Below are 14,622 nucleotides of genomic sequence, written 5' to 3'. Positions count from 1 at the left end.
GATTTATTCTTTTCATTGTAGACTCTCAACATAAGGTTTGTGGTTAGCTTTGGAGAACTTCATTCAGGAGGCTATTAATAGTGGGAATTTGGAAAAGTGTGAAAACCACCTAATAGTCCTTAAAACTGGAGGTTGATGATAGTAGTTTTGTTACGACAGGCATAATAAAGCTATTTCCTCTTTAATCTTGAATGGAGCTTTGGAAGTTTAGAGATTTAGGCAGTCTTCAGAGGCAGTGCACTGAGTGACTCCTGCAACATTTTCCATAGCTGTGCAAATTGGGGTTTTTTTTTTTCCACACAGAATTAATTTGTACAGGTTCCTTCCTTTTACATTTACAGGCTTGAAGTTAATTTTGTACAATTGCTCACAGGGGCATACTCTACGTTTTCCTTAAAAAGGTCAAACTAGTGAGTGTATAGGAAGTCTACTGTACACTCACCATTCAGCAGTTCTTATTTGTAAGTTAGGCAGCAAACTCCACACTGAGGTGGTGAGGCTTCAGTCTGTGTGAAACTGTCTATCGCTGGTCTGGCTTTTCCACTGTGGCATCTGAGATATTTTTATATTGGAAGCAAGAGTAGTAATAGTTTTAAAAAAAAAGAAAAAAGAAAAAAGAAAAAACAACCAAAAAACCAAAACCAAAAACGATGTAATGTCGGCTCACAACTGCTTATAACTCCAGTTCCAGGGGCCTCAGTATCCTCTTCTGATCTTTGTGGGTTCCGATGTACATTAACCCATGCAGGCACACATATACACATACAAGTAGATAAATTAAACGAATAAAAGATTTATGTGTTCATTTTAGATGTAACAGTATTTTCCTTCATCTGTGTATACATACCTCATGCATTCAGTGCCTTTGGTGACCAGAAGGGATCATTGGATCCACTGGAACTGGAGCTACAGGAAATGTTACGGCTTACAGAGTAAGCTGCTCTGTAGGTGCTCAGAACTAGGAACCTTGCATCGGTCCTCTGGCAAAGTAGCCAGTGCTCCTAACCTCTGAGCCTTCTCTCCAGCACTGGCATTGTAAAAAAGCAGAATGTTATTTTAAGAAGGAAATAGGAGGAAACATTTAAGCATCAAGGAAAAGCCAATTTGACCTTTCCCTTTTCTCTCTCTCTCTCTCTCTCTCTCTCTCTCTCTCTTAGCATTTTTGAAGCGTTGGGGTTGTTGGAGTGGTTGGATTTTCCCTGGAATTGAGTGAGAAATTCAGAAGACTGAAGCCCAGGCTCACTGTCTACCTTTCACGGAGGCCTAGCCGTGAGAGGACAGAAGAAGGCACGTGGAGAATCATGACAGCTGACAAAGAGAAAGACAAAGACAAAGAGAAGGACCGGGACCGGGACCGGGACCGAGAGAGAGATAAAAGAGACAAAGCACGAGAGAGTGAGAATGCCCGGCCTCGAAGGAGCTGCACCTTGGAGGGAGGAGCCAAGAACTATGCTGAGAGCGATCACAGCGAAGACGAAGACAATGACAACAACAGTGCCACCACGGAGGAGTCCACCAAGAAGAGCAGAAAGAAACCTCCGAAAAAAAAGTCTCGCTATGAGAGGACAGACACTGGCGAGATAACATCTTACATCACTGAGGATGACGTTGTCTACAGACCGGGAGGTAAGAGCAACACATGTTGTCTGCACAGGGCTTGGGAGAGACGTGGTCTCACATGCAGAGACTTCTTGTAGCTGTTAGGGAAGACCTGAAGTCCAAAAGAGCAGACAGTGGTTGAGGTAGCAAAATTAAATCAGTGAACCTGAAACCTTTTTCAGAGCAAGGTTTATCACTTTTGGATAAGCCTTCACCAAAGTAGTGCACTTTTAGCTTCTTAGTCAGTGGTAACAGACAGCAGCAACTAAGCTGTATGGATTCTCTATTCTTTTCAGTAGATATATTCTGACCATCAGTGTACTAAGCCATGACAGGAAGTTCATAGGAAGTCTGATCAACACACTGGGAGTCTCTCTCACCCAGTCTGATGTTTTCCCAACAGTGGAGTTAAAGGATGTCATTAACCTAGCATAGTCATTTCACTGAGAAGAACTCAGCTTCTGAATTTGTTTGTAGAAAGTTCCACATTTTGGGGAAGCCATATAGGTAGGTGTTTATTTTGAATTTTTTCAGAAAATAATCAGCACTAGACAAACTCCTGTTTACAACTATAATTTTCTTGGTTGACAGTTGAGAAGAAAGGTGTGTGATATGAAATTGTCAATGACGGGGTGTTTGGGGGACTTGAAGCTCTGACAGGGAGCCATGCAGGTTCCAATGCTGGGAGTGCTTCTCTTAGATTCAGACTCAGCAGCAGACCACCAGGATATCTCAGCTGCCCAACCTTTCAGACCATTTCGGCTTTGCTTGCCCATTTAACATAGGGGTTTCGTTTGTTTTCTTGTTGTTTTGCTTTAGGTCAGGTTTTGGTTTCAGATACAGGGTCTGATAAGCACGGGAAGGGAAGTTGTACTTGTTTTTCTTCTGTTGATACATAACGTGGGATTGTTGGAATCATTGCCAGCTGCAATGTTCAGTGTCAAATGCCAGCTCTGCTCATCGTATATAAGATGGAATCTTCCGGGTGCTTATGGAAAATGCTGCTCAGACTGTCCCTTCGTGAGAGATGCATACTTAGTTAGCTCTGAGAAGTCCTACAGCAAGACATTTAACAGCACCTGCTGCCGCCTCTGCTGTTTATGGACTGTGACAAAGGAGACTAACTTCTTCAAGTAACTGTGTTTAGGAAACAGTGCCCCCTTTACAGCTTGTTGGGAAGTTCTCCTTCTTGATATTCTCAAAGAAATGTGGGAGGAGATGGTTAAGCGCTTGATTACAAAACAGCTGGCTCTTATGTATAAAGGACTTGGGACATGTTGTTCATACCCTCTCCCCAAGTGCATACATCTGTGGATGCCTCAGCACTCTGCAAAAGAGTGCTGAGGAGCAAACACAGTCTCACACAGGCTAAGCAAGGTTCTGTTGATCTGTATCGGGGGGGGGCGCGGCCCCCCGGCCCGCAGTCTCTTGTATAAATGTGTAGCATTGTTTCTGACCTGTGTATAGTATTTCATATACTGCAGTTATAATCGGTTACTTAAGACTCTTAGGACAATGGAAATGCTGTTCTTGTGGCTGTGTTTACAGTGTCTGACCACACAGATAGTGCCTTTTCTCTATCCTCCCTCCTTCCTTCCCTCCCTCCTTCCTTCTATCCATCCTACCTCCATTACCAGTCCCCTACCCCACCCCACCCCCACACACCAGGGTTTCTCTGTGTAGTTCTTCCTGGCTATCCTGTAACTGCAGACCAGGTTAGCCTTGAACTAAGAGATCTGCCTGCTTCTTCTGCCTCCCAAGTGCTGGAACCATGACTGTTCTGTTTCTAGTCGGATCTGTAGTTGGAGTCACAGATGCAGTCAGCTGTTAAACAGAGCTGTTGGGAACTCCTTGGGAGTCCTTGTGATCTGAGCTCTCCTGGTCAAATGTGAGCATTTGCCCTTTTGTAGAGTGCTTGCCAGCTGGGAAGCTTAAATTTCAAGCTAAATGACTTTCCCAAATAATTTCTAAATGGAGGTTTGCTAAATATTGCCCGTTCTTCAGGTTCATGTCAACTGAAAAGTCAAGAGTAGGGTTCTATGAGTAGATTTCCATTCGGACTTTCATATCCTGCCCCTGCCCCTGCCTCTGCCCCTGCCTTTCCTTCCTGGTGTCTTTCTGTCACTGTCTCTGTTCTCTGTTGCCTTTATAGTGGAGACTGAACTCGGGGTCTTTTACTCTACCACTAAGATACAGTCTGAGTTCTTTTTTTAAAAAAAAAATTATAGTTTCAAATCAAGGTCCCACTGAGTACCTCAGCAAGACTTGAACTTGTGACTCCTGCCTCAGTCTCTTGAGCAGCTGGGCCCTAGGCATGTGTTATTGTGCACATCTGTCTTTCTCTCCTTTCTTATTTCTGAAGACAGTCTCATGTAGTTCAGGCTGACTTTGAATCATTTCTGTGCATTTGAGGATGAATCTTGATCCTCCTGCCTTCAGGAAGCCAAATACTGGAAGTATAGGCATGGTGCATGGCTTCTTAGTTGACTCTCAGACATTTAGTGCTTTTAGAGGATGTTAGAAGAGAGTTCTTCAAGAGATTGGTAGGTTTTGGACAGATCTTTAAATTGGCTGTAATATGTGGAAATTTTGAGTTTAAGTATCTCCTAAAGTATTATTAAGAAAGAGCCCTTGGCTGGGCGGCAGGGGGTGTGGGGGGGTTGTCATACATGCATTTAACCTTAATACTCAGGCAGAGGCAGGTGGATCTCTTTGAGTTAGGGGGAGCCAAAACTACATACTGAGAACCTGTCTCAAAAAAATACAACCAACCAACCAACCAACCAGATAGACAAAAGAGTGAGCCCTGCAGTGGTTCTTTGAGGAGAGGCTGTTGTGTTCCTTACCCCAGAAGGCCAGTTCTCTATTCAGGTTATTAGAAACAAATTGTTAAGATTTAAGTTTGTTCATTGTCCAGCACAGAGGTTTCTGTGCCTTTGCTCTTCATCACTGCAGTGTCCTCCTGAGCCAGAAGTGTTAGCAGTGGAGCTAGCAAGAGTGTGCTGAGCTCCTCAGGCCAGAACAGTGTCCATGAGGGCACCACATCCATCATTAGTTCAGTGACATTGTCTTTCCATTCCCAGGCTTGCCACCTTTCCTTAACAAGGATTATCATTCGAGTGTGTGTGTGTGTGTGTGTGTATGTGTGTGTGTGTGTCTGCATCTGTGTGTATATATAAATATATCATACCTTCTAAAATTTCTTCTACTTATAGGATTGAGATGTGATGGTTTCTTTTGATGTACATGGAATTAAACTGAGAAGACTCCAAATGAGGCAAAATGTTGAAGCCTGGGTGTCCTTTTGAATTAAAAGAGAACATACATGGCATTTAAAACAATAACAACTTTAAAAAGTTGAATGAATCTAAAAGTTTAATAGTTTATGATTCCTTTTAACGTGACATTTCAAAAGAGGCCCCAGTAATCTCTAAAGTCAGGAGGTAGGGTATGGGCTGTGGTACGTGAATTAGCCTGAGCGGAGCCCCGGGGTTCTGAGCATGCTTTGTTTCCTTGGTGGTGCTTATGTAAGTTTGTCCATTCTCTGAAGTTTGATCACACTCGTCCTTTCCTGTGTATATTTAGTACTTCACTGTCACTCCTACCCCCAGATCTTGAACTGCTCCTGGGATTACAAGTGTGCCTCACCTTGCTCTGCTGTGGGCCTTACTCCTACTGAGGAAGCATCATAAACAGTGGTAGTTTACTAGGGGTTCGGTGGCAAAGCACTGCAGAGCTCCTGGGTTCCACCACAGCGGTGTCCCTTTTATCAGGACAGCACGCATATTGAGGCTGAAACCCCAAGACTGGTAAACTGGCAGGGCCATGTTCCCCTGAAGAAACTAGGGAGAAACTTCTAAGCCTCAATCCTGACTTCTGTCATCATAAATCTAGTCTTCACTTGGCTGTTGTTCTTGTCTGCATGTCTTGGCGTGTGTCCAGATCCCTCCCTTTTATGAAGACACCAGGCATTGGGCATAACCTACCCCGGATCATCTAAACTCATCACATCCGCCACAGCCCTGTTCCTGAGCCACCTGCTGGGCCACTGTGGGTCACATTGGTAGGGGTGGGTAGACAGCAAGAGCTCTGTGCCTAGGACACAGAGATCAGGTTTGAGTGATCCAGGCTGGGCAGCTATTTCATCTTTGTAACTGTGTTTTAGAACTGTTAGGGAAACATTGCTGGGGTGTTTTTTGAAGTGTATTACTATTGTTATTATTGGAGGAGGCTCATACATCGTGGCATGTGTGTGGACAGACTGGAGGACAACTTCTGGGGGACAGTTCTTTCCCATTCTGGGTCCCAGAGATCTAAACTCAGGTTTTTAGGCTTGTGCTGCAGGAGCTTTGCCTGTGCGGTCATTCTACTGGCCCTATTCGTATGTGTAATCACATTATAATGCACTTTTAGTTGTCGAGCATGTTAACTTCTGTTTCTTCTGGTTCTCCTGAAATTTCTTGATCCCAAAGGAAGGGTTGCCTTTTAGTGTATATTAGGAAGTTACTCGAACTCTGTGTATGTAAAAGAACATTCCTCATAATATAAAAATGGCTTTTATCTATGACGCTAGATAAAATGAGAGAAACTGCAATTCTAAGGCTATTAAAATTATAAGGAGAAAATGACAGAAAGTTTAAGACTGGCTATGTCCTTGATTTCATAAAGGAAAGATCACTGAGTCAGGTGACTAGCAAGACAAAGTGCTGGTCAGAAATGTAGACTCTGAGGTTCCAGCACTGATAGACTGAATCAGAATCAGTATTTTTTTTTTTGACAACATTCTCAAGTGATTTAAATTCATCTTCAGTTGGTGAGAGTCACTTCTCTGGGGCAGTGTTTTGCAGCTGTCCTTCAGTCAATGTGTAAGTAGAAGATGAGTTATTCTCTTGAGAGCCGAAAAGGATCAGAGTTCGCATGTGCTCTCCGTGTGCTTGTAGTTGGGTGGGAGTTCAGCAGAACAAAGCAAAGCAAAAAGGATCCTAGGAGGCGCCCCTACCCCATATTACCTCTGCTCCCCTCAGACTTGCGATCTCCTGTGAGGCTTCCTGAAATCTGGGGTTTCCTCACACGTGTCACTGTTTTTTAAAGAGGGAAAACCACAGAGCTGGATTTTTATTTTTAAGAGAACAAGAAGATGTTTCCTGGCTTGAAACTTTGTTGTTTTTAAAAGATTGATTTTTAATTTTCTGGGTATGGATGTTTTGCCTACATATATGTACGTGCACCACATGTGTGTAATGCCCTTGGATGCCATAAGAGGGCGTTAGTAGATCAGCTGGAACTGGAGCTACAGGTAGTTGTGAGCTGCCTTATGGATACTGGGGACAAAACTGTAAGATCTGTAAGACCAGAAAGTGCTCTTAATTGATGAGTCATTTCTCCAGTTTCCTGGCTTCAGATTTTGGAGTAGACTGTAATACAGTAATAGTTAAAAAGTAGCCGATGAGTTAAATTCTGATTGGTTGCTTTGCCATGATTTGGATGCTCTAAAGTTGATAGATTGCCAAGGGACTGGTGAGCTTGAATGTGGGTAAGAGTGGTGTTGTGGCGGTGGTATGGCCGTGGGATAACTAACTACTAACTACTACTATAACTGACTACTAACTAACTAGTAGGAATGTGAGGGTGGTATGGCCGTGGGATAACTAACTAGTAGGAATGTGAGGGTGGTATGGCCGTGGGATAACTAACTAGTAGGAAGGACACATCTGTGGTCTAGTTTTGGAGAGCAGTGAGATAGCTGAGCAGGTAAAGATCTTGAGACCAAGTTTGACAACCTGAGTTTAATACCTGGAAAGCTCATGGTGGAGGGAGAAGACTACCGCCCACAGATGTCCCCGCATCCCAGTGCTAGAGTTCATGCCTAGATCCGCAGCAGCCCAAAACAAGGAGAAATATGCCTTACTTTTTAAAAAAGGAAATAGGTTGATTTCTTAGAAAATACAAAATATATAATGTTTTTGCTCTTCTTTTTTCCCCTAAAGTTCCATTTCAGCCTTTTCTGAGGTTATATGCCTGGTCCCCAGATACTTACGAGGCTGAAGTAAGAGGGTCATGAGTTCAGCAAGGGCCTGTCTCCAAAAACAAACAAATGACATATTTCTAATGATTGACATTTTAGCATGCATAGGGTTCAGTCCCCAAAACAGAATATTTTATTCCTCTCACTTGCAATACCGCCCCCCCCCCCCATACATACACACACCGCCACACACACGAGGGTGGTTTTAGGGGTATTGAGAGAGATTGAAATTTTGGGTAGCAGGCGTTGTTGGAAGGAGGTGAACTTCCCAGATATTTAGGCTCCTAGTACCTCATGGTCTGAGCCCTGGCAGGAAGGAGGTATCATTGCAGCAGCCTCTCACACATGCGTGGTGTCTGTACTAAAGGTTTCTGGCCACCGTCTGGAGAACACTGGTGACTGTACTGAATTCCACATTACTGCTACCGTTGAGTGTAGGCTGTTTCACAGCAGCAGACTGTAGTCATCCATGACACTTTGTAAATACTTTCTGTGTACTCTGCAGGGCCTAGCTAGGCACCAACTACCTGACTGACCCCTGAAGAGCCATGCACCGTTCACCAGTATAGTGTCTATCTCTGAGTCATGGCGTGACTCTGTGGGGCTCATGTTCCCTTGTCTTTAACTCACCAACTAAAATTCCTGTCAGAAAACCTTTTCATGTGACTCGTAGGTTCAGTAGACGCCATAGCAGTCTGTGCTGCTCTGCCCCTCCCCCTTCTCTACCACTGTATTTAGAGACCTCTGTGTTCTTCTCCAGGCATGCTCTGTCTCTTTCAAGAGGTGCTTGGAATCGTGTATTTATTTCCATCTTGTGCCCCTAATCATTGAAGGGGGCACTCTCCATTTTAATAATCTCGAACTAAAGTGCTAAGGCTGTAGAGGTAATTTAATGGCTAACAACTGCACATGCTATTCTTACAGGGGACCCTGGCTTGGTCCCTAGCACATACATAGTGGTGCACAACCACTTGTAACTTCAGTTCCAGGGGATTTGATACTTCCTTCTGGCCTCTTAAGACACTAAGCACCCAAATGGTGTACATGCATATAAACTCACACATACACATAAAGTACAGTAGATCTTGAAAAATGAAATCACTGTTAGAAAGGTCAGATCTCCTGACTCTCAACAACTAACTGTCTCACTCTACCAAGATTTTACTCTACAGATCTCACCACTTTCCAGGGTCATTTTGTTCCTTCACACGTATTCACCAGATTCAGGCAGCCACATCTCCGTAAGGATTGTATCCTTTCCCTTCTGCTTGTCTGTTTGAGCAGTATCAGAGAGCTTTCTCCCTCCAGTATATACTTCATGGTCTATTTCAGATATGAAGAAAGGGTCTAATATTCCCCAGATTAGCACCAGCAGAGACAGGAGCCTTCTTTGGGGAGCATTGTCAAAGCTATTTATCTTCTAGGAATTGGCTGTTAATATGGGCATGGGGTAGCTGGTGATGGAAGAACCCTTTGGGATGTGTCCTTGAGGTTATTTGTGTGGAGAAAAGGCCTTTGAGTGTTCCCTCTCTAAAGATGAGATTGTTGAGCCAATGGGCATAGTTTTTCTTGCACTGTATGATCTTCCTACGTATTAGAATGGTTGGTAGTATGCCACTTTATAGTTCAGTGTTCCTTTCTCACTAGTTTTGGTTATTAGGATAGCACATAGATTCTTGTATCTGTTCTAGTAATTGGCTGGATCCCTTGGAAACTGGGGACTTCAAGGTAAATGTCAGTCCATTTAGAAGGAGAAGTTCTTTGAATAGGTAGGAGAATGTTGGCTGCCAGTGTCTGGATTTCATAATATTAGCTGAATTTTAAACCCAAATGTCTTATGTGGCAAAGATTTTGGAATGGCGATAGTGCAGCTACTTAGTCCTCTTGGTGAAGACATTTGCAAAAGGGTCCTGATATCCAGATGGGCAGATTGATAAATGGTCAGTTAAAACGGATGTTTTGCCTCTGTAGTCCGACTTGGTTTGGGGGCTACATGGTGGTTTGAATGCCATGACCTGTGGGCTACTTCTCTGTTCCTAGTGAGCGTCATCAGAAAAGTAACCATGTCTTCAAGGGCCAGAGAGGGTCTGATGTAGCTCTCGTCTCTGTCCCTTCTCATGAGAGTGTTTGATAAGTGACCTTGACTGTATGCCAGTAAAAACCTTTTTTATAGGTGTTGAAATTTGAAGTTCATACAATTTTCTCAAGTCAAGGAAAAAAATATATATATAAAATAATATGTGTGTGTGTGTGTGTGTGTGTGTGTATATATTTTAAAGCCCACTCTTGCAGTTTATCATGAAAAAAAAAAAAAACTAAACCAAACCTACCCTTTGCTTGTGAGCTTCATGAGAGCAGGGAGCAGGTCCAAGTGGACCAGTAGGCCATGGTTGGCTCTGTTTTATGGCCCCATCCGCTAGTAGACTGAAAGTAGACTGTGCAGTTCTTTCAGCTCTGGGCTGGAAGTACATCAGTAGGAAGAGTGAGTACTTAGATGCAGTAGGTGCTAGAGTTAATTTCAGTGCCACAAAACCAAAGGTTGTGTTTTTGTCCCCCTCTTCCTCCTAATATTTATTTATTTTATGTATATGAGTACACTGTTGTGTCTCAGACACACCAGAAGAGGGCATCGGATCCCATTACAGATTACACATGGTTGTGAGCCACCATGTGGTTGCTGGGAATTGAACTTGGGACCTCTGGGAGAGCAGTCAGTGCTCTTAACCACTGAGCCATCTCTCCAGCCCCCAAAGGCTGTGTTTTAAGACACTACCAATTTTTTTTTTTTTTTTAAGAATTCATTTTTTCTCGGCTGGGGGATGGTGGCGCACGCCTTTAATCCCAGCACTTGGGTGGCAGAGGCAGGTGGATTTCTGAGTTTGAGGTCAGCCTGGTCTACAGAGTGAGTTCCAGGACAGCCAGGGCTATACAGAGAAACCCTGTCTCGAAAAACCACAAAAAAAAAAAAAAAAAAAAAAAAAAGAATTTATTTTTTCTCAAATCGTAATTCATTCACACAGGGGATATAAAACACAGAAAGGCAGGATGTGGGGAAGGGAATGGCACTGGAGTGTGGGTGTTCAGGGGGAATACAGATATCTTCAGAACCGGGTATCGGCTGGGGTGAAGGTTCAGGGGACAAGTCACTATGACTCTGCCTATGACTCGCTTGTCCTTATCTAAGTTGGTATTATCCACCAAGGCTACCTATTTACAAGGTCTATGACTACTCAGGCTTATAAATTTCCACAAAAGCTGCCTGTTGACATTAGCTTATAGCCATCTGTTTCAATGTTTTTCCACTGAGACCCAAGACTTGGTGTTAGTATACATGTATGACAGGCCTATTGCTGATTTTAGGCCTATGGCTGATTTTAGGCCTTCAGTGTGTAAGCAGGGGTGCCCCTGACGTCACCTCCCTTCTCTAAGTATAGAAGGGCTGTGGCAATTCTAAACTTGCGAAGGCAGGGATAGAGGCCTGACCTCCAGTATTTGAAGGGGACCTTGTAATGGCTCCAGTCCCCCTGTTGTTGTCCAGTGAGGCATGAGGGCCATACCCGTCCCGATGTCTTTTTCCTGGAGAGGGGATACTTTTGACATCAACCCCTATGCAGTCAGGCTTATCCCTCAGGGAACCCAGAGAGATATTTTTATCTTTTATTTATATTCCCTTGCAGTGCTTAGCCTCGCAGCCTAAGCAAGAATTCATTCAGATCGCCTGTCAGAGGGGGTTCTGGGTGGCCCCTCTCTGCTTGGTCTAGGGGCAGAAGTCCCCCCTTTTAGGTTGTGTGAAGATGGGTTTTGGGAACACCCTGTATAAAGTAACAACCTCGTCTTGAGTCTCGTGGTCCTCCATAGCTAACTTATGATAATGTATCTGAGTAGGTTTTGCTACCAAATTATTTATCTGTTGTATCACAGAGTTAGTCCGCCTATTTGAGTGAGGGGCAGGGACCAGCAGAAAAAAGCAAAAAGAACCCAAATAATGGTTCCAAGATGGGAGGAAATAGGGTTGACAACCTTGGAGAGGCTGAAAACCAATTCTTGTACCAGCATTCATCTGTCTCTTTCTCTCTCTGATTTTTCTTAGGGCCTTCACTACCTATCTCATGCTCTCTTTGACTCTTCTTGTCTTGTCTATGTAAAGGCAACCTTGTTCTTAAAGGGCTGTACACAGTCAAGAGCTGTACACAGCCTTTTCTATTGTAATAGAGTAAATCAAGTCCAATAAGGATCTTTGCGATTTTGGGAGGTCTCTTCAGACAGCGAAACGAGGGATTTCTTCAGATTAGTGATGTCAATCTCTAGCTGTTTGATGTTCTTGTCAGTGGTCCTTCAAAGGTCTGAGTAGTATAAGTTTGAAGGCCAGCATCTGGATTAGAACTTCTAACAGCAGACTTCACAGGTGATTCATTTTTACCTGGGATGCTGCCTGAGTTAAAGCTCCTGGGAGTCCCTCTTTCTCTTGGTTTTCTGGGGTTGGGTATGGAGCTGCCACCTGTTACCTGCTCTATGCTTGGGCCCAGACTGGAAGTCCCTCGACACTACCAAATTAAAAAGAAGAAAAAAAAAACCTTTCATAAAAAGTCTTTCCTAGCTTGGCGGTGGTGTCGCACGCCTTTAATCCCAGCACTTGGGAGGCAGAGGCAGGTGGATTTCTGAGTTCGAGAGTTTGAGGCTAGCTTGGTCTACAGAGTGAGTTCCAGGACAGCCAGGGCTACACAGAGAAACCCTGTCTTGAAAAACCAAAAAAAAAAAAAAAGTCTTTCCTAGCTGTTGTCTTGTCTGTCTGTCTGTCTATCTGCATCCATTCATCCGTACTGTGTGTAGATCAGAGTCCATTCTTTCCTTCCAGCATGTTGTTTGGGTAGTGAATGCAGGTTGTCAGGGTTGGTTGCAAGTACCTTTACCTGTAGATGGCAATTCCCATATCTTATATTTTATTCAGGATTTAAAGTCATAATTTTGGCCAGGCGTGATGATACATGGTGTTAATCCTGGCACTCTGGGAAATATAAGCATACCAATTGAACAAATGGGCAGCTATTACAAAGGTACTGGTCAAGCAAAGGGAAATCCGTGTTTGAACTTCAGGAAAGAGTATTAAGGATGTGTGTCTAGTGCTTGTTTATTCATGCCTCAGCACCCAGAATCCCAACACTGAATGAGAGAGCGAGTTGTCACTGTGTGCATTTCTACAAACTGTAGTAGTCTTGAGAGGGGTTTGCACTGTACCTCTGGGACTTTTTTGTCGCAGGAAGTTGACAGCCTTTGAGAGACCCTTACTGTTGTTCCTAGGAACCTATAGGTACTTTGTGTGGAGAGAACACAGGTTCTTTTGTTAAGATCTCCATGCTGGCTAGGCAAATCAGTCTACTGGTCTGTGGTGGACAATACCCTAATCATAGTAGAAGGAGATTTGTATTTACCTAGGGTATAATTGGACTGTGATCTCCTGCAGTTAGTGAAACCCTCTGCCTTTTTGCTTAGTGAACAAGAGGCTGAACTCGTACGCTCTGAAGTTCAGCTTTTGCTGGCTCAGTTAATTGTTAAATGTTCCCTTTATTATAATTACATTGATGCCCTGCTTTGTGGTGGCTGAGGAAATTGCTGGAGGACTTGTTTACTCTGTCATACACTGTCCGTTCTGTAAAAGCTCTTTTTCAGAGGAGACAGTTTTGATTTGGAGTGCCATGGTGGTATTTGAGTTGGGTAACATAACTTAAATTGAAATGCAAGAATTTGGCTCTGCTCTCAACAGAGATTGGCTCGAATCTGGTATTGACCCATGTGTTTGTTGTCTTTCCAGATCTATTTATTCTGACAGCTTTGCCAGCTGAGAAAATTAGACTTTACAAAATTAAAAATATTATCTATGAATTTAAAACTGGAGCAGTATATTTATTTTGTTAGTTGAAGTTTTTTAAAATGTACATTGTCAAGACTGATTGTTTTGAGGCATTTAAATATTCCATAGTAAATGCTTTTATAAATAAGTTTTGCCTTGGAAATATCCAAATGTCCTAAATGCTAGGAATATTAAAGAAAAAAATGTAAACTATTTAGTACAAAGTTTACGGTGCATTTTTAAGAAATTAACTTTTTTGTAGTGGCTAGTTTTACTTTCATAAAACTAATAGAGGTAAATTAGTTACTTAGCTCTTCTGGTGAAAGTTGAAACACATGAAAATTACTAAAGTCCTGAAGTCACTTTACCAAGTGTATTAAATTGATGTGTATTATCATTACATGTGTATTTAATCCTGCTTTTAAAGTCATTATCATTGTACAACTGGAAGTATGTCCGCTCTGATTATCAGTATAGGCTGTATATGATAGAGCTTCCATAGCTGTTCATGTCACCCTGTATTGTAATTATCGGTACAGGCTGTATATGATAGAGCTTCCATAGCTGTTCATGTCACCATGTATTGAATATAAGTTTTTATTTAAATCTCTACATTTCTCTAGTCACCATTTTAGGGACTACCTGTTGAGTAATGCAGTGTGGTGAGTGTCGCAGAGGGCTGAGTGCTTGAGATAGAGGGAAGGGGAGCACGCCTCGGCCCTGGCCTGCTGCAGGTTCAGCCTCGGCTTTCCTGAGCTGAGCAGATGCTGGTGTCACACGGATAGGGTGTCAGTGTCGCTATAGATTGGGCTGTGGAGACTTGATACAGTTGAAAAAAAAAAAGCTGGAGAGTCTTAATCACAAGACTACTGAGTATATAACACAAATTATATTGATTTTTGTAATTTTCAATTTTTAATGTAAAATTTGAATTTGTGCTTTGTTAGTAATGCTATAGGTACCTGCTAGCTCTCAGGAAGGCAGTCCTCACTGTGTAGCATTTGGTTTCAGACTTTTTATGGCCCTTTATACCAGTGTGCTGCGACTGTTGACCATGGTGATGTCAGTAATGCTGTGTGTGATTCTAATTCTTCTCTTCGGTTTAGGGAAGAGACATACCAGCAACAAGAGGAAAAGGATATTACTTAGT

At 42.9% G+C, this 14,622-nt stretch overlaps 1 protein-coding gene across 4 annotated transcripts in view; it reads left to right on the top strand.

Annotated features, from left to right (window-relative positions):
• The first annotated feature begins 1,159 nt into the window (after positions 1-1,159).
• Positions 1,160-14,622, top strand: part of Rere (arginine-glutamic acid dipeptide repeats) — a 214,443-nt gene continuing 200,980 nt past the window's right edge. For all 4 annotated transcript variants that reach the window (XM_028757843.1, XM_028757840.1, XM_028757842.1 and 1 more), the window contains exon 1: positions 1,160-1,626. In XM_028757843.1, coding sequence (XP_028613676.1) covers positions 1,302-1,626 — 325 coding nt within the window. In that variant the 5' untranslated portion in view covers positions 1,160-1,301. The remainder of the gene's footprint in view (positions 1,627-14,622) is intronic.

Source organism: Grammomys surdaster, unplaced genomic scaffold (assembly GCF_004785775.1).
Source record: "Grammomys surdaster isolate TR1022 unplaced genomic scaffold, NIH_TR_1.0 126185, whole genome shotgun sequence".
Classification (NCBI taxonomy): domain Eukaryota; kingdom Metazoa; phylum Chordata; class Mammalia; order Rodentia; family Muridae; genus Grammomys; species Grammomys surdaster.
The sequence above is the reverse complement of the archived record's forward strand: the minus strand, read 5'-3'. Positions and strand labels throughout refer to the sequence as shown.